This window comes from Dipodomys ordii, unplaced genomic scaffold, assembly GCF_000151885.1.
Source record: "Dipodomys ordii isolate 6190 unplaced genomic scaffold, Dord_2.0 Scaffold25, whole genome shotgun sequence".
NCBI lineage: Eukaryota > Metazoa > Chordata > Mammalia > Rodentia > Heteromyidae > Dipodomys > Dipodomys ordii.
Genome location: NW_012267241.1, coordinates 9,192,209 through 9,211,723, shown reverse-complemented (window position 1 = coordinate 9,211,723; position 19,515 = coordinate 9,192,209). Strand labels below are relative to the sequence as shown.

The following is a 19,515-nucleotide window of genomic DNA, read 5'->3' as shown; positions in this document are numbered from 1 at the left end:
AGGATTAACTGATAGTCATTTATTTAAGTCCTTTATTATCATTTCTCTGTTTACTTCTGCCTATTCCCTCCTCCACCCTACCTGTTGAATACCTAAGCTTTTTCAAAAAACCTTCTATAGTATAGGAGTATACTGATTTTATTCTATGCTTTATCTCTTGCATTCCCTAAAAGTTTCTATTAGGCTTAGGAAAGAGCATCATTGTTTTCATCATTTTAATCTTATGTCTCTGCAGCATTTACTACCTTATAAACCTGGCATTTTGACCCTAACCTGAGTCTTGTTGGTTAAAATAATCAACTATCTTTATAGTTGGTAGGAACTATGGATCACAATCAAATGGAAAGTATTATAAGGCATAGCTTCAGTTAAAGGAGCTAAATCACTTAGGACCAAAACATAGAAAAGTGCTTAAGACAGAAATGTCAGGTGGAAGATGTCTGGTGACAGTAGTCCAGCATTCAGCATGAATATGATTGGATGAAACGTAAAACTGAAAACCCTTTGGAGCCTATAAACATTTCTGGAAAGTGTGACAATAAGCATTATTTTATAAATTATAAAACTTCAATACTTTTTTAAAGGAAAAGAACTATTTTGACTCACACAACTGCAATACTTAAAAACAAAAGCTGCTAATAAATTTAAACTCTTTAAAAATTAATGGTATAGTATTATGATTGAATTTCAGAACACCTACAATGGCAGGAGGCCTTTTTTCAATAGACAGAGATTACTTTCAGGAAATTGGAACATATGATGCTGGAATGGATATTTGGGGAGGAGAAAACCTAGAAATTTCCTTTAGGGTAAGTTCCCCTTGGAAACAGTTTTGTTTAACCTCATACTTAACCTCAAATATAGATATGCATTGATTATACATGTTATCTCTAAATAAAAAAATGAAAATGAGTTTAACCTGACTCCAGAGCCATAGGCCTATAAAAAGTTTAGTGACACTATTAAGGATTAATTTTAAACTGTTTAAACACATAATCCAATTTTAATAGTCCAGCTATTTTAAAAAACCAACAAAAGCGATAAGTTAATTTATGTATGTTACTTTAGTGTACCTGATTGCCAAAAGCATATGCTTTTTTAAAAATAAGTTTTTTATTGTGAAAATACTGTAGACAGGGGTTACAGTTACATAACCAAAGTAATGAGTACCATTGTTGCCTCCTTCTTTGAAAGCATATGCTTTTCATCTGGTATAAAAATTGTTCCCTTATTAAAAAAATCCAGTCAACTTTATATATGTACACACACACACACACACACACCCTGTACAAGGGTATAAAAATTGTTCCCTTATAAAAAAAATCCAGTCAACTTTATATATGTACACACACACACACACACACACACACACCCCTGTACAAGGGCTTTTGAGCTTTTTTGCTCAAAGTTAGTGCACTACCACATGAGCCATAGTTCCACTACCAGTTTTTTGGTGTTTAATTGGAAATAAGAGTCCTATAGACTTTCCTCCTTGGACTGGCTTCAAACTGGCTTGAAACTCAGACCGCAGCCTCTTGAGTACCTATGATTACAAGCATGAGTCATCAGCTTATTTTGGTAGTCATGGGGCTTGAACTTTGGGCCTGAGTGCTGTCCCTCAGCTTTAGCTCAAGGGTAGTGCTCTACCACTTGAGCCACAGTGCCACTTCTGATTTTCTGGTGGTTTATTGGAGATGAGTTTCATAGCTTTTCCTGCCTGGGCTGGCTTTGAACCGCGATCCTCAGATCTCCTGAGTAGCTAGGATTAGAGGCATGAGCAACCAGCACCCTGCTTACTGTATATTTTTTAAATCAACTTCTGACACATAACTATAATAGAAACCACATTGAAGTGCATTATAATTAAACCCAATCAATCATTCTTTTTGTTAAAGTTAAGGGATCCACCTTAGGTTCTGTCCAAGAACAAGATTTTTTGGTCCTGGAAAACTTTCGAAGTGAATATTTTGTGAAATCAAAATGTACTTTTTACTTATAAATTTTACATTCTTAAAAAGTAAATTTTATTGATACTATTAATGTATTGTACAGAGGGACTACCATTTCATAAGGCAAGTAATGAGTACATTTCTTTTCTGGACACTGTCACCCCTTCTTTTACTTTCCCCCAAAATGTAATTTTTTTTGTGGGAGCCACCAGTTGATGGGGTTTCAACTCAGGACCTAGGCATTGTCCCTGAGCTCTTCTTGCTCAAGGCTAGTGCTCCGTGGCTCACTTGCCACAGCTCTACTTCTGGCTTTTTTGTGATTAATTGGAAATAAAAGTCTCATAGACTCTGCTGTCTGGGCTCGCTTTGAACCTTGATTTTCAGTTCTCAGCCTTCTAAATAGCTGTGATTATAGACATGCGGCATTGGTGCCTGGCCATAACAATTTTTTTTTAATTATAAGTAGTTAAAAAAATTTTTAGTTACAGAAGAAAATATATTTTGAAAGGAGAAAGGCTACATTGACTTAAGGTCATAAGTCCTATCCTTATTTGATCTTTCACTTTTTTTCTTTTTTTGTCTTTTGGTTTTAATTTCATTAAGTAGCTGTACAAAGAGGTTACAATTCCATAAGTCATGTTATGAGTACAGTGCATCTTGATCAAAGTCACCCCTTGATTTCTGTCACTTCTTTTTTATTTTTATTCTAACACAAAGAACAAAATAATTCTACCACTATTTCACTTAGAATTCATGATGGACCTGGCTTAGATCCCTAGGGTTTATTTAATGTACAAGTAGTGACAAAGGTTTAAATAGCAGGGACCTGAAAAGAATCTGACTGGATTCTCAGTTAACTTGCACTTCTTTTAAAACCACAAACTACATTAGTAACTTATTATAAATACAGCATTTCTTAAACATTTTAATAGTGTATTCTTGTTAATAAGAGCTGTTTATAATTTACCAGTTTGAATGTATGATGCTCTTATGAGTCATAAAATTTAGAAAAAGTCTGTTCTACATCTCACTTCTTTGATATCTTTAGCTTTCAGCCTATCTTTTCTGTTTTTTAATCTTTTCATTTGGTTTGATCAAATCCAAATTTTAGAGCAACATTTGGTACTAAGGAAGTACTGACTTTTTAACCAAAAGTAAGAGCTCTACTTTATGCACTACTTTCTATGAAATTTCAACTATGAAATTCAGTAGATATGAACAATTTTTTTAAATGTCAATGTTCAGCATGGTCTTTGCTGTGTTTTTAGATTTGAGAATGAGGCGATTTGAAAGGTTTTTACCAGTAGCTACAGATTTTCCATAAAAGCCAAACCCCTATTCAAATGAAAAGACCAAGATGAATTTTTCTTGAGCAGTGTCTTGCTGTTTTCAGATTTGGCAGTGTGGAGGAACTTTGGAAATAGTTACATGCTCACATGTTGGGCATGTGTTTCGGAAAGCTACACCTTACACGTTTCCAGGTGGGACTGGGCAGATTATCAATAAAAATAATAGACGACTTGCAGAAGTGTGGATGGATGAATTCAAGAATTTCTTCTATATAATTTCTCCAGGTTAGTTTATTTTGCAGTGGAAGTATAAGACTGTACCTTTCTTGTCCTTGGTTCTAATGTATTCTGAGGAGAAGCAGTATGGACACAAAGCTTTGGAAGACCATTGTAAAGAATATTGAAACCATAATAGCAAAGTGCTTGGCAGAATTCACAATAATATATTAGTAGTATAATATGCAATTACCCAGCCCAGGTGTTTAACAACATGCTATTTTTTAGATTCAATTGTAGCATTTCATATTTATGTCTGTGGTTTCATCTTCCTAATTTTCAGTCATTTTCCTGGCTTGCATGGCCTTTTCTGGGTATTTAACTTTTTTATCCAACATAAGAAAACCACTGCTGTACAGCAGGTCGTGAACATTCTCGTAACTGGGGCCTTGATGCTATCATACAAGGCCTTTATCTAACTATCAAGCATTACAGGACCAGAGTCTTAGAACATGTTTTAAGGGACTTCTCTCCAAGAACCTTCCTCAACTATTTATTGTTTGAAGGGTACCATTGTTTCATCAGGAAGAAATCTGCCTAGCATTGTTACTTTTCTGTCCTCATCTTTCACAGTTCTTTTACTACAAGACTATACTGTGGCAGTGGGCATAATTCAATAATATAGAAGGGAGAACTGATTGGAAACAGTTGTACTGTTTAATAGCTCTTGATTCTTTGTTTTCACCTTAACGTGCATTAAAGCTTTCTGATCCCATATAGCAGACATTTGTATATAAGTTTATTAGTTGGTGCTTTAATCTTAAATTTTATTTTTTTAAATAAAACATGTTAATGTCTTCCTTGTAAGGTATTTTGTAAGATACATTTATGTCTGCAAGATGAATTTATATTAGTCACATATCACCCAAATGATAACAACATTACCATTCAGCTGCTAGAACCAACATAAGTAGATGTGAGTTGTCTAATAAACTCTAATAATTCAGAGTTGATTATTTCTTTCAACAGGTGTTACAAAAGTAGATTATGGAGATATATCATCAAGACTTGGTCTAAGACACAAACTACAATGCAAACCTTTCTCTTGGTACCTAGAGAATATTTACCCTGATTCGCAAATTCCACGTCACTATTTCTCACTGGGAGAGGTAAAAATATTTATGTATATACTTTTATTTTTAATTAAAAAGTGGAAATTAACCTTTCAAGTTCTTACAGCACTTGTTTCTTTGTTTTAAAATTACATAACCTCAATTGTGAGAAAGTTCTTAGCAGTGAGAGTCTGCTGCAGACTCCTTTTGAATTTTTCTTTTATTTTATTGAAGTAGGAATGCTCTGCATGTTATCTTTTAGACCTTGTCCAAGAGGTTAAATTCTTTTTACATCCTTAGATGTGTTACTTTAACAAAATGTCATTTACTTGTGATCATGTACTCCTAATTCTACTGTCCCTTCTTTTTTTAGTCTGTGTCAAAGCTTGGGAAATTTTAAAGTCAAGATAAATTGTAAAGAATTAGCGAATGCCAGGCACCAGTGGCTCACACCTGTAATCCTAGCTACTCAGGAGGCTGAGATCTGAGGATCATGGTTCAAAGCCAGCTGGGGTAGCAAAGGCTGTGAAACTCTATCTCCAATAAACCACCAGAAAACCAGAAGTGACACTGTGGCTCAAATGGTAGAGTACTAGTCTTGAGCTGAAGAGCTGAAGGACAGCATACAGGCCCAGAGTTAAAGCCCCACAACTGACTAAAAAAAAAAACAAAGAAAGACCATTCATAATAAATTGTATTTTTGGTACATGTTTTTTTTTCCTTTGAGAGTTTCAATTTTTTTTGGACAAGGAAATTGGAAAGAATATTATAAACATGTTTGTTTCTAGTGATGCCTTTTGTTACTTTTATTCATTCTTATTAATTCTTAGGATTGGTTAATAAAAATTAGCAATTTAGCCAGGCACTGGTGGTTCACGCCTGTAATCCAACGTACTTAGGAAGCTGAGATCTGAGGATCACGGTTCAAAGCCAGCTCTGGCAGGAAAGCCCGTGAAACTCTTGTCTCCATTAAACCACCAGAAAACCAGAAGTGGTGCTGTGGCTCAAGTGGTAAAGAGTGCTATCCTTGAGCTGAAAAGCTGAGGGATAGCACTCAGGCCCAGAGTTCAAGCCCCACAACTGACCAAAGAGAAAAAAATTTAGCAACTTATTACTAAGTATTTTAGAATGGATTTAAATGAAATAAGCATACACAAAGTATATATATACATATATATATATATATATATAATTCTACTTATGTCAGTTATATAAAGTTGTCAAATTTATAGAAACAGAAAGTAGAATAGTGGCTACCAGAGGCAGGAGGGATGTAGGAAAGATGATTTATTTAATAAGTATTTAAAACTTTGAACTTGCAAGATAGAAGAGTTCTATGGATGTATTTCACATCTGTGTGACTTTATATTAATACTGCTAAACTGTATAGTTGGAAACAGTTAATATAGTAAATTTTTCTTATCTGTGAAAGAAGGAGCCAATGTCATATGTAAATATCTGGGAGAAGAGATCCAAAGCACAGTGGGGAGGATATTGATTAGGGGATGGATGAAAGCAGTTCATTCTTTGGAATAGAATGAAGAGTAGAAGGGATAGGACAAGTGTGAGTAAATGTAGCTTTTCTTTTCCAAAGACTTGATTCTACTGGTGAATTTAAGACTGAGAGAGAAGGAAGTGTTGGCACTTGGAGTCTGGAGAAAAATATGAAACAGAACTTTATACACTACTTAAAGATAATAAAAATATAATGTAATAAAAGTATAGGATGTAAAAGAGCAAATAGATCAGAGGGGAGCCAAATGGTGGTAAATTAAAACTGTTCAACCTGGTTGTATTTTCTCTACTGACAGGCAGGCACAACCTCTCCAGTTTCCCATTACTGAGGCTATTCCAGGGTTGCCTTCAGCTCCCTAACCTCTGAACTTTGTTGTCACTTAAGAAATTCAGCCTCACACAAAGCGAGGGATATGTTGCGTTTCTCAAGCCTCCACGTGATCCTCACTGACTTCTCAGTAGTGAAAATGTTTCCATTGCTATAGCTCTTTCCAGTGAATAAAGGCCCAGAATGGAGGATGTGCTGTGGTAAGATTTAGAGTAATCACTCCTGTAACATGATGTAGAATAGGAAATGAGTTGGTTTTTATTTTTCCTTCTAACTGACCCAGTTTTGAACAATGCCTAGGCACTATTAGTTGGATCAGAATGTAGGCATATTACAAAGAGACACTTGTCTAACCCTTCATAGATAATTGTCGCGACAAGCTGGCCGCTTACCTATCTCCTGCCAGCTGGCTTTCTGGTGAGTCACAGATTTTACCATCTGTGGCCTTCTTGGTTAACTCAGCTTTGTGGACCCATAATTTAATACCAAATCACATTATCTTGTTGAAAAGTCTGGTTTCTAGGGCACAGTTTAGCAAGCATCCATGGCATTGCAGCTGGGGATTTTATTCTTATGATCAATTGATCATAGCTTCATTCATGTGAGCCTTCCTTTGCCAGTGTCTAGAAATTAGCCTTCCAGAGAAGGCAGTGCTTCAAGGACCCAGGAAAACCTGAATTCATAGAATTTAGAGCAGAAAGGGAAACTGGGAAATAGAAATATGACTAGACTAATAATCACAGTTTAGAGTATGTGTATTCAACCAAGCCTAATATCCCTAACTTTTGTAGGACTTGGACCAAATGCATGTATTTGGTTATAATATCTAATAGATAATTCAGGAATTAGATATTGCAAATAACCACAAAAAGCAAACAGTCCAGATCATTTGTTGCCAAATTAGCCATGCTCATGGATTGACTAATCGCTTCCCCAAGCAGATATTATAATTCTAACATTTTTATTTGGTACATACTTTATTTTAGGAACCAATCTGAATATGTCACCAATATCAACTCATTCTGACCTTAACACTGTAGGATAGACGTCATTATCTACATTTTATACATAAGTAAATTAAGACAGACCTAGATTTAAACAGCATAGCTAAGGTAACAGCCACAAAACAGAAGAAATAAATGTTGAACACGGGCATCTGGATGAAAGCTTGTGCTTTTTTTTTTTTTTTTTTTTTGTCAGTTGTGGGGCTTTAACTCTAGGTCTGGGTGCTGTTCTTCAGTTCTTCAGCTCAAGGCTAGCGCTTTATACTTGAGCACAGCGCCATTTCTGGTTTTCTGGTGGTTTATTGGAGATAAGAGTTTCATGGACTTTTTTGCCTGGCTGGCTTTGAACCATGATCCTCAGATCTCAGCCTCCTGAGTAGCTAGGATTACAGATGTGACCACCAGTGCCCAGCTAAGCTTGTGCTCTTTTTAATACAAATAATATGGTCTTTCTCAACTCTAATTAGTATTTTCTTTGTAGACAAGAATAAATAAGTGAATCTAGATTAACTAATACTAGATTCAGTACTATATTCACATAACTCTTACATTGTCAAACCTAATGCAGGTAACCGGGAATCTGGTACCCTGAGGACACTATTGGAAAAGCTAACAAACTAAAGCTCTAACTTCTACAGCAGAAACCAGTGCTTTCACAAGTATTTTCACAAGTGTAGTAGTCATAATATCTAAGTTCATCCTTCAAAAGTGGTATCTAATTTTGTCCTTCAGAGTGAAATTGAAGAGTTACTGGCTCTGCGGATAAGGAAAGAAAACAAGTATTGGGTGCCTTCTGTGTGTTAGCCACTGCCGAGGCCCCTGATTTCTGTTGTTGTTGTTATTGTTGGTTTGTTTTTTTGGTCGTGGGGGCACTGTCCTTCAAGGCTAGCACCCTACCACTTGAGCCACAGTGCCACTTCTGGGTTTTTTCTGCTTATATGGTGCTGAGGAATCAAACTGAGGGCCTCCTGGATGCAAGTCAAGCACACTACCACTGAGCCAGTATTATCTCACTTAGAACTCTGTTTGGGTTTTTTTTATTATTATTATTTTTTTACTGAAGAGAAATTGGAAGGTGATGATCCCCAAAGATACTTGATTAGGCAAGACACAGGAGGAAAAGAGTAAACTTTGTGACAAAATGTTTTTAAAATACTAGGTTTTTATGTCTTTATATATTCCTGTACCACTATTCCCCATCCCTCCCAAGAATGACAGTATTAGAAAACTGTCTAAAGTCCTTCAGTAAATAATCCCATGTAAAATTGGTTTAATACTGTGTTTTCAAAACACATTTGCTTACCAAGCCTCTCTTTTAGTATATATGTTACCATCTTGCATGATGGTGTTCTTTAGATTAGGATTGTTGTTTTGGGGGTTTTATTTTTTGGGGGGGTCCGGTCGTGGGGCCTGAACTCTGGGTCTGGGCACTGTCCCTCAGCTCTTCAGCTCAAGGCTAGCACTCTACCACTTGAGCCACAGCGCCACTTCCGGCTTTTTTCTCTTTGCTTATGTGGTGCTGAAAAATCGAACCCATGGCCTCAGACATGCAAGGCAAGCACTCTACCACTGAGCCACCTTCCCAGCCCCTAGATCAGGGTTTTGGGAGTCACTCTCTTGGAGTCAGTAACCACCTTAAAGTCTCCTAGTTAGTAATGGTAAAGTTAGGATGAGACTGAGGTCTCTATATCCTCACAGCCTGTACTCTTACCCTGTAGATACTGCCTTCTGACCAATATGTCATATATTACTGCCATTGAAGTAGAAAAGTGACTGTTTCTAATAGTTTCTTAACATTATGACATTTTTAGAATATAGACAAGTTGCCTAAGATTGTTTTGGCTTGACTCAACAACATAACTACATAAGAAAAAATGTTTCTTTATAGTGTTTCAGGACAGTCAGTGTAACCTACTTTCTCTTATGGTTATTCTTCTTGGTATACAACTTCTTCCTTTTCTTAGCACCGCTGTGAAGTCTCAGTGGATGGTTAAGAGTAGATTTCTTTTGAAGGTTGTAGTAAGACTAAGCACGTCCATCTTCTAGTTGCTTACCAGCAAGAGACCAGTTTTTGCTGATCAGGAGAAATTCCTTGCTTATCCTGGATGTTGGGCCTTCATATTTTCTCCAGTATCTCAGGGTTCAACCTCAAGGGTAATGGGTTTTTATGAAGATCTGAGTCTTGGCAGTGGTTCCACTGAAGACTGAAAATCAGAAAGGAATCTGTGGGGAATACTTGAGTTAAACAAGGAAGAGAACTGACTCAATGATTTAGTTATTGGTAGAAGTTGGGACTGCCTTTTATGATGCTATACTAAAGAAATATTTATTTGGTCTGTTTGTTAACTGTACACCTGTATTTCCTTTTGCTTCTCTTGTTATTTAATATATGTTAGTGTGCTTATTCTCAAGTATATTTTGCTTAAGAACAATTCAGTGTAGTCTCGAATTGTGTTCTATTCTTAGAAATATTAGCAACTCTATGGGAAAAAGCAGTTGAATTCATAAAAGCCTTGAAAAAAAGTTGTGTTTTTCAGGCATAATTGAATCATATTAAAAGGTCTATGGGGGCTAAAGTATAATTCAGTGGTAGAGAGCCTGCTTTCCATGCGCAAAGCCCTGGGTTTGAAAGAAAGAAAAAGAAAGGACTATTAGCTTCCTCTTGATAATAATTTATCCCCAGGACTTCTCAGAAGGTACAAACCAAACTTTACACTTGACTTTTCCAAGTTTCTAATGATGTGATTATTAACATGTTATGAATCATTTTTGATCTTTGACAGGAGCTCCTCACAAATGATGACTTTCTTTTTTCTATTGTCAGCATATAGATCTGTGCATCCAATGAGTAGTTAGCCACTAGCCACATTAAATTTAAATCTATTGAAATTACTCAGGTCCCTAAATCATAGTAGTCACATGCAAAATGTTCAGTGGATATGTGACTACTAGCTACTACATTGGACAGCATAAATATAGACATTTCCATTATTACAAAAAATGATATTTGGACCATCTGGAGACACTCAAATAGCACAGAGATTCTCTCTCTGTCTACCTTGTGTACAGTTACTTTGTTAACAGAAGGTAAAGCATCCATATTTGGCTTGTTTTTAAAAACCAGAGGTTATGCTTACCCTTTATAGTCCTCTCATTGGATGTACCATATTAAATTCCCAAGGGATCCTGTCAATAGTTATTTTCCTCATAGGTTAAGTAGAGAATCAAAGCCATGATACTCTGACATTCCTATTTCAACCAGGAAAACCTCCTATTTTTCATATCAAATCAGCCATTTAGTTTGAGTCCCTAGTGATTTAGAATTAAATAACTACTGAATATGTTACCAAACAGGGAGCCATCTTCTTTCCAAGAGAACCATCAAAATACATGGAAGATGAGCAAACTAAAAGGAATTGGTAGTGTTAGGAGACTGCTAAACATTTAGCTATACACTATGTACATCAAAAAGTGGGTTATAGCTCGTAAAGACTGGGAAAACTCCAGAAAGAAGCTACTCTTCTTTGTGTTGACCTTCAGAATACACTTTAGGTTATTGGAATATTCACGCTTTTTTAAGACGTTTCAACAAGAGACATTTATCTGGAGCCATCCTTAGTGTTACATTCTTGCATATGTCAGGCATGGTGGTACACATCTATAATTGCAGCACTTGGGAGATAGAAGCAGAAGTATCTGGAGTTCATGGCTAGCTTGGACTACATACTAAACCCTTTCTTAAAGAAAAAAAAATCCTTTCATATATTTTACCTTTTCCCTAATAACATGCCTGTGTTTTTGTCATTATATATTTACAAATGCTATTATTTCTTATTCTTTATAGAGTGTCACATATTGAATAACTAACCTATAATCCATTTATATACCAATAAGAATGCTGAACCAAGTATATGTTACCACTATTTCTACTTTCTACACTTTATACTAGAAAGCTGATACCTTATTTATATGAAGCATCAGATGCAGTATCCCATAGAAAGTGATCCTAATTTTTCCCTTCTCCAGAACCTTTTCAGATTTAACTCTCTCCCTCTTAGAATCCAAAAGGACTAGTCTCCTGGTTTTTAATGTCATGGGAAAAACACTCCATAGATGATGTAGTCCACATATATTCTCACAAGGAGAGAAAGAGATACTCCTTTTTTCAAAACCACATCTTCTAAGCCAGGCAATGAAGAGGAATCCACTGGAGAGTGTACCACTCACTCACCTACAGAGAAGCCCAAGTTCATTGAGGCAAATAAGCTTCTCTGCACCCCAGTGTTAAAGCCACTCAAGGATTGGAACATTTTATCTGTTTTCCAAAATCTTAATGCTTTACTACAATATTGGCATAATATACAAATTATGAAAGCAAATGGCTTATTTTTAGCTTTAACTTTACTCCACTTTATCACATAAAACTACATATTTTTCTGTCTATACAGCATGACAGAAGTAACCTGCTACACCTCTCCCCTATGACCCTGTGGTACTATTGTACACCTATGGGCTTAGTAGATTGCCAAATGCTTTTAAATTGCAGGTTTGAGGAAACAAAACAGCAAGGGATGTTGCTTAAAATATTCTCCTAATTCTGATGGTTGCTTCAGGATCCTTTATATGAATGACAAGTATCTAATGAGAAAGTAAAGTTTGCACCATACCATGTCTGTGATTTCAAGTGCCAAATCATTTGGCAAAAAAAATGCCTAGGAAGTCCACTGAGAAGTCACTAGAATAACTATAAAATATAATACCCTTATTTTGGTTGATACAGTTGTCTTGAATGAGTGATTTAGTTGCTTTAAATTATTAGAATAGAATTTACTGAAATAAACACAAATCCTAGAGGAACAGTGTAGAAGAAATAAAATAATAATTAGAACATGATAGATTTCCCCTTTAAACATAGATTTTATGAACAGTTTTGGAAAACATTTCTAAACCAGAGAATCTTGGGGAACCATGCAGTGATTTTCCCCCCACCTATAAACCACCTAGGAGACTTGCAATCATCTGAGCTCAGAGTGACCTTTACTTGTATGTGTGGCAATTCATCTAGTTAACCTTTCTTAACTCCTGATATTTTTATTGTTGTCTCATAGATACGAAATGTGGAAACAAATCAATGTCTAGATAACATGGCTAGAAAAGAGAATGAAAAAGTTGGAATTTTTAATTGTCATGGTATGGGAGGTAATCAGGTGAGTATCTTAGTAAACTTTTTTAAAAGTTTAACTTTTTAAAAGTTTTAACTTTTCCTTTTTGTTTTATCCCTTTTATTCCATGACATTATCCTGGAAATATTGTTAGATGTCCAGAGAAAATAATAAAGACCATTGGGTTAAAGGAGCCTTTAATCATTTCTTTTAAACAAAGCATTTGTAAAAATTTCTATGTATTGACACTGCTGAACACAAGTTTTCTTTTGTCCTTGTTAGGCAAACAAATAACAACCTTTGATACTAGTGAGCACAAAGAACTAAATGATTTTACTTTCCTCTGTGGAAACCTTGAGGAAACTTTTCTGCATCATTTTATTCTCCATTATTTTAATAAAATGCAAAAGTCATGTATCTTGAAAGACCTGTATTTTCCCTGCTAGATTATTGACATCTGAAATGCTATAATTAGTTTGTTTTTACTGTTAAAGCTTACATGTGTGCATTTTTGTTTTCTAGGTTTTCTCTTATACTGCCAATAAAGAAATTAGAACAGATGATCTTTGTTTGGATGTTTCCAAACTTAATGGCCCAGTTACCATGCTTAAATGCCACCACCTAAAAGGCAACCAACTCTGGGAATATGACCCAGTGGTAAGTTATCTAGTTTTGAGTAGGAATAAAAAAAATTACAATTGTCATTGGGCATATTTATATTTTTATTGCTAAAATGGTAAATATTAGCATATAGTTAAGATAGCCATTGGACATGGCCTGAATATTTTGTTCCAATTCATCCTTTGATGCAGGGCTACTGCTATTTTGTGTGTGACTGTCTCACACGTTGAAAAATGAAGAGTAACATAGTTGTGGTGACAACCCAAATTTTTCTTAATTTGAAAAGGTCCTGTTTTTAAGCTGATAAGAAAAAGCCAGCATATCAATTGGGCCCTAAAAGATCTACTTATAGTACCTTAAACAAACAGTTCTATTATTTTTACATAAGTCTGGAGTGGATTCAGTGGCACTGTGCTGTCTGGGATAAGATACTTTAACATTCTCAGCTTCACCATGTAGCTACTGCAACTCACATTTTCACATTCCAACTCAAGGCAGAAAGAAAAGGAAAGGAGGAATATTTCATTGCCACATATGATGCTCTTTTCCTGAAAAGCAAAAAAAAACTTTTCCAGGAATCCCCTTTAGTTAGTAAACTGTTTATCATGGGACAGAAGTATAGTCCAAAATGACAACCAACAACAAGGAAGGCTAGGGAAGCAAGCATTTGGTTTTTCTAATATTTATAGTGAGAATAACAAAGACAAAGATTAGGAATGGATTTTGGTTAACCAATCAGCGCAATATACAACAGTTTCTCTAAAAGTAAATGTTTGGTTAGAATGTAAGAAGCTGGAGATAGTTTGGAGTATTTAAAAAGAATTGGTTATGTATATAAAGTATTGAAACTTAAGGATCATTTTACAGCGTTTCTCCTGAAATAAAATCTTACACAGTGGTTTCTCCCAGAGGCAAACTCTTAAAAGAAAAGTTTATTGCTTAGGTATCTACCGGGGAACACCTTTATTAATCAGTAGCTGTGAAAAAAAATGGAAAGGCAAAATTGGACAAAAGGAAAATTCAAATTGCAATACTTGACCCAGTAGCCTGAGCTTGACAGCATAGGGAGCTCTGAAGGGAAACAGCCCATCATAACTGCCCTATGTTCATCCATTGGAAACATAACACTTTGGATAAAGAACCAAGACGTCAACATTCTGTAATATAAGCCTCAAATTGTGAAATCTTGGATCAAAAGAACTCCATAAATAAGATCCAGCACACTGTTTATATGAGTAGAAGTTGAAGGCCTTATGGAAATTGTAAAGCTGAAATAGCTATTCAGAAATAGGTTGGAAGATCTTAAATGATCTTTATCCATTATACCCCATTGTACTTACTCAATTGCTTTTTCCATTATAGCTCTTGATGTTTTCTTTAAATATAATTTCTCTGTCATGTGAGCTACAATTCCACTTCTGGATTTGGGAGACTTAACTGGAAATAAGAATCTCCCAGATTTTACTACTTGGTCTAGCTTCAATGATTCTCAGATCTTAGTCCTTTGAGTAGCTAGGGTTACAGGTGTCAGCCCCCAGCACCTGGATTTCCTTAGGTTCTCATTTCTATAGGGGAATTTAGCAATTATCAAAAATAATCGCTGAGATGTTTTTCTCTCCATCACTTTCAGAAATTAACCCTGCAGCATGTGAACAGTAATCAGTGCCTGGATAAAGCCACAGAAGAGGATAGCCAGGTGCCCAGCATTAGAGACTGCAATGGAAGCCGGTCCCAACAGTGGCTTCTTCGAAACGTCACCCTTCCAGAAATATTTTGAGACCAAATTTACAAAAACGAAAAAAAGGATTGACTGGGCTACCTCAGCATACATTTCTGCCACATTCTTAAGTAGCGCAAAAGGAAAAATACTTTCCTCTTCTGCAGGATGTAAGGTTTATCAGCCATTAAACTCAGACTTATAGCTTTTCACTAGCTGTGAACCAGCCTTCCTGTCCAAGGACGTGAAAATGCATAGTAGTGAGACTGTGCACAATGATGTTTACAAGAGTGAAAGAGTCTTTCATCAAGAGTCATGGGAAAGAATATTCAGACACACAATCAACAAAATATGCTTTCTGGAAAGCTGCACCTTCTGTGGTTCACTTGCACATCAGTAATTTCTGCTGAATGTGCTCTCATGAAGAAGAGATTTCCAAGATTTTTTTCCTAATTAGGACTGGTAGCCAGTATATTAAATATTGATATAAAAATAAATGAGAAAGAACTGAAAGAACCAGATTCAGAATCATGAAAACAACATTTTTACAACAATAAAAAACTATATTAAACAGGGTTTAAAAGAAATTAAAACAGAACTATGAGAAGTACAATTTGTTATAGTATAGTATCAAATTTCTATATAGATTTTATACCTCAGTGGGGAAAAATAACTGATTCCAGTGATACTCATTTTGTTTTCATCTGTGATAGTCATGGATGCTTTTATTTTCCTTGGGGTGCTGGGCAAAAAGCTCTCTGAACATAGTTTTAATTTCTTTCTATAATATTTTTATTTGGTTGTGGACTGTTGGAATTGTAATTTTTAATTGCCTTCTTAAAAATGGACACTTAACATGTCTGGTCTCAACTGAACAAGTTAGATATCTCCGTTGTTCTTGGGTCAACTGGCTTATACACTGAGACACACACACACACACTATTATCACAACTTTATTAACTTCATCCAACTGATTATGCTTAATACCCAGGATTCATACTACTGTAGTACAGATTTGTTTCACAGCAATAAATCTTCAGTTCTTTATGACTCCACTTAACAAAAGGCTTACAAGGAGTGATTTATCCTTTGGGTATTTGCAGATAATATATTTGCCAGTTTTGAAATCTTTCTCACTCCATACACAGATGTGCTTTATTGTCAAGTACATATTTAGATTAGTTTCTTGAATTGTAACATTGATTTGGTTTTTTAAAAAATAAAATTTGACTGAAAATATATAATTGGCATTTTTAATGAGTTAGTTGAAGAAGTGCAGCTATTCCATATTGCAGGTTCTGCATTTCTCCCTAAATTCCATGTAGGTTACCTTGATCTTATTTTTCTCTGATTTTTAATACCAAAAAATCAATTGATTACCAAAAGTTTATGTCAATTAAAAGTTAAATTTTTAACTTTCCAGAAACTTGCATTGTGACATTTTCTCCAATATCTAATGCAATCCATTGGCAAAAATGCATATATTTTGCTTGTTTTTGTTAGATTATATTTGTTGGTATTCTTTCCTTTGGTTATCAAAGACTCACTGCAGGCAGTGTTATTTCTTGTGCCTAAGAATGTTTCTGAAAGTCACATCACCAATGATAATTGCCAAGTTGATTATATACAGTTTGTTTAATCAACATCAAGCCTGTAGATGCTTTAGGTGAAGCTATAATACAGAAGGCAAAACTGTCCCAAGGAAATTCAAAATGAAACAGGTACTGGATGGAATTTTATTTCCTACTCCATGAGTTGTGTTAATTCTATTCAGTAGACCTAATGCTTGAAAAAAATTGAATGTCTAATCAATAAATTACTTTCATGCTCAGCATTTCAGGTTTTTGTATTCCAGAATAGCTTGGTATCATTTGTTATTGTAGGAAAGATTAACAGCATTGTGACTTAAGGTTTGGTTTTATTTTTTAAGAGGGATATTTGAGTACTTTTAATTCATGGGTACTTTTAGAACTTGATAGATAATCCCATTGCTTTTATTTTTCTAATTAAAATATTCCTAAATACCTGTAAAATATAAAATATTCCTCACTAGTTGTGCCTAAAATTGGTGTTATTTGAAGTTAAAATTAATCCCTTTACATCATAGCAATTTGTAGATTAGGCAGAGTATATTAGTATTTATCTAATCTAGTTGTGAATTGAGATAAAAAAAAGACTGAGTGAAAAAGAAAAATAGATACATAGGATTATTTGACCATAAGAAATGAAGTGTGACAAAGATAAATTTGAATCTCACAAATCTTTCACTATACTTCATTCACAGTCTACTTTAATATATTTCTCTGTCCTAATTCTTGACAGATCCTGCTTTTCACTATCTGTAAATGGAGAATACCATGTAGGCCATGTCTTCATTTGTCCTGTCAACCAGTTAGCTGAAAAAAACACAGTCCCTATTTTATAAGGACTTGGTGCTCTCCTCATCTTCTAAGAAGTATATACCAAAGGAAATTTAATGCTCCTCAAATAAGAAAATTTGGAAGGGAATGTTTCTGAAGTAATCATTGTAAGAGATATACACAAAGAGCTAAGCTACTTTTTATACTGTTTGGAAAATTAGATCTGTTTCTAATTACAGGACCCTTTTTTATCTCTTATTTCTTAAAAGTTTACCTCCCATTTGCTTGATAAATCTATCAGAACTATTTTTTCAGACTAGGAGGCATGTATACAAAACTCAACTGTATAGACAGTAATAAACACTTGAAACTTTAGCTTTAATATCATTAAGGAAGTCATATCTAGGAAGAAAGTTAAGCAAGATGAAGATGTATAAAAATTCGAAAATGGTGTTGAAAAGTACAATAGATGGTTTGAAATATTATATAATGTTATGATACCAGCCTCCTACAAATTGATTTATGGATGCAATGAAGTCAAAATCCCACAATGTTTTATTGTAGAAATTGATATGTGTGTGTGTGTAAGTGAAACAGATACAGGAAAACCGGGATAATGTTAAAGAAGAAAAATAAAATCAGAGCTCTCTTTAGATAGTGGTGAGCTTGGATCATGGCCACTGTCAATAGGAAGACCTCAAGACCAAATTAGAAACCATAACAATGGAAATTACAATGGTAATGCTCCTCAAAATGACATATAAATTCAATTTAATCCCTTAAAAATATTCCAGATGCTTTTTTGAGGCAGAAATTGACAAGCTGATCCTAAACTTCATATCAAAGTTTATGCATGGTATCCAGAATGGCTAAAACAATCTGTTTTTTAAATTTTTTTTATTGTGAGAATACTGTACAGAGGAGTTAGAATTACATGGGCAAGATAATGAGTACATTTCTTATCAAGCATTGTTGCCTCCTCATTGCTTCCCCTTCCCATCCCTTCCCATACTCCTCCCCTTCCCTCACCTTATCCTCCCCCCACCCCCTACCAAACTTGTTAAGTTCATTTTTCGACATAACGACTTGTACATCTCATTGTTGCAATGGGTCCACCTGTATCCCTAGTTAAATGATTTGTTTTTTTCCCTTCCCCTCCACAAATTATACCAACATCAAAAACAGTGATGAAAGTATGGGTTATACTGTGGGGGAAATCATTTTATAAATATGATAGAAACAATTGCATGAAAGGAAAAAAACCCAAAAAATTTGAAGACTTATCTTGGGGTTCATTCCTTTTTTTTTTTTTTAAGTTAAGAGTACTCAAAACTGCTGGGCCTATAATCTTAGCTACTCAAGAAGCTGTAATCTGAGGATTGTGGTTTGAAGCCAGCCAGGACAGGGAAGTCCATGTGTCTTATCTCCAACTAACTACCAAAAAGCTAGAAATTAAGCTGTGACTCAAGTGGAAGAGCATTGGCCTTGATCAAAAAAGCTCAATGACTATACCCAGACTGGCACCAAAGAAAATAATGATAATAACACTCCTTGATTTTTTATTGTCGTGTCTCCAATTACTACTGTAAAGCAAGACTGTGTTGTACCGATGCAAAGGAAGATGTAAACTGAATACAGTTAAGAATGCAAAAATAACTCCTAACAACATGGTTGATTGATTTTCAACAAGTGCCAAGAAAATTCAGTGGAGCCGTTTTATTCAGACTATAGCAAGGAACAAATGTAAAAGAAGGAAGTTGAACCCTTATATATCACCAAATACAAAAATGTAAATGGATCAAATAAGAGCTAAAGCTATACAATCTCTTCAAAGGAAACATTGATATAATCTTCAAGACTTTGAATTACAAAAAAAAAAGCATCAGCAAGAGTTTAAAGATAAGTAAGTTGGAGTCTTCAAAACTTAAAATTTATGGTTCAGAGGATACCAATAGGGATATAGCTCAATAGTAGGATGTTTGCCTAGCATGTGTGAGGCCCTGGGGTTGCTATTCAGTATCACAAAAGGGCAAACAGGAGAGGGGGTCAGGGGAGGGTAGGAGTCGCCGGGGAGCAAAGGACACCATCCCATAAAATGGGACAAAATATTTGCTAGTCATATAAGGAATTTGTATCTGAGACATATGACAAGGTTAAACCAACTTTTAATGAATAGTCATTCTCCAAAGAACATACAAAACTGACCAAACATGAAAAGATGATCTACATCATTAGCCACCAA

General features: G+C 35.1%; 1 protein-coding gene across 1 annotated transcript in view; it reads left to right on the top strand.

The window, feature by feature from the left end:
- Positions 1–17,335, top strand: part of Galnt1 (polypeptide N-acetylgalactosaminyltransferase 1) — a 46,840-nt gene extending 29,505 nt beyond the window's left edge. Inside the window, exons 6-11 of the mRNA XM_013014890.1 lie at positions 692–809; positions 3,343–3,523; positions 4,484–4,623; positions 12,522–12,620; positions 13,098–13,232; positions 14,827–17,335. Coding sequence (XP_012870344.1) covers positions 692–809; positions 3,343–3,523; positions 4,484–4,623; positions 12,522–12,620; positions 13,098–13,232; positions 14,827–14,973 — 820 coding nt within the window. The 3' untranslated portion in view covers positions 14,974–17,335. The remainder of the gene's footprint in view (positions 1–691; positions 810–3,342; positions 3,524–4,483; positions 4,624–12,521; positions 12,621–13,097; positions 13,233–14,826) is intronic.
- The last annotated feature ends 2,180 nt before the right edge of the window (positions 17,336–19,515 follow it).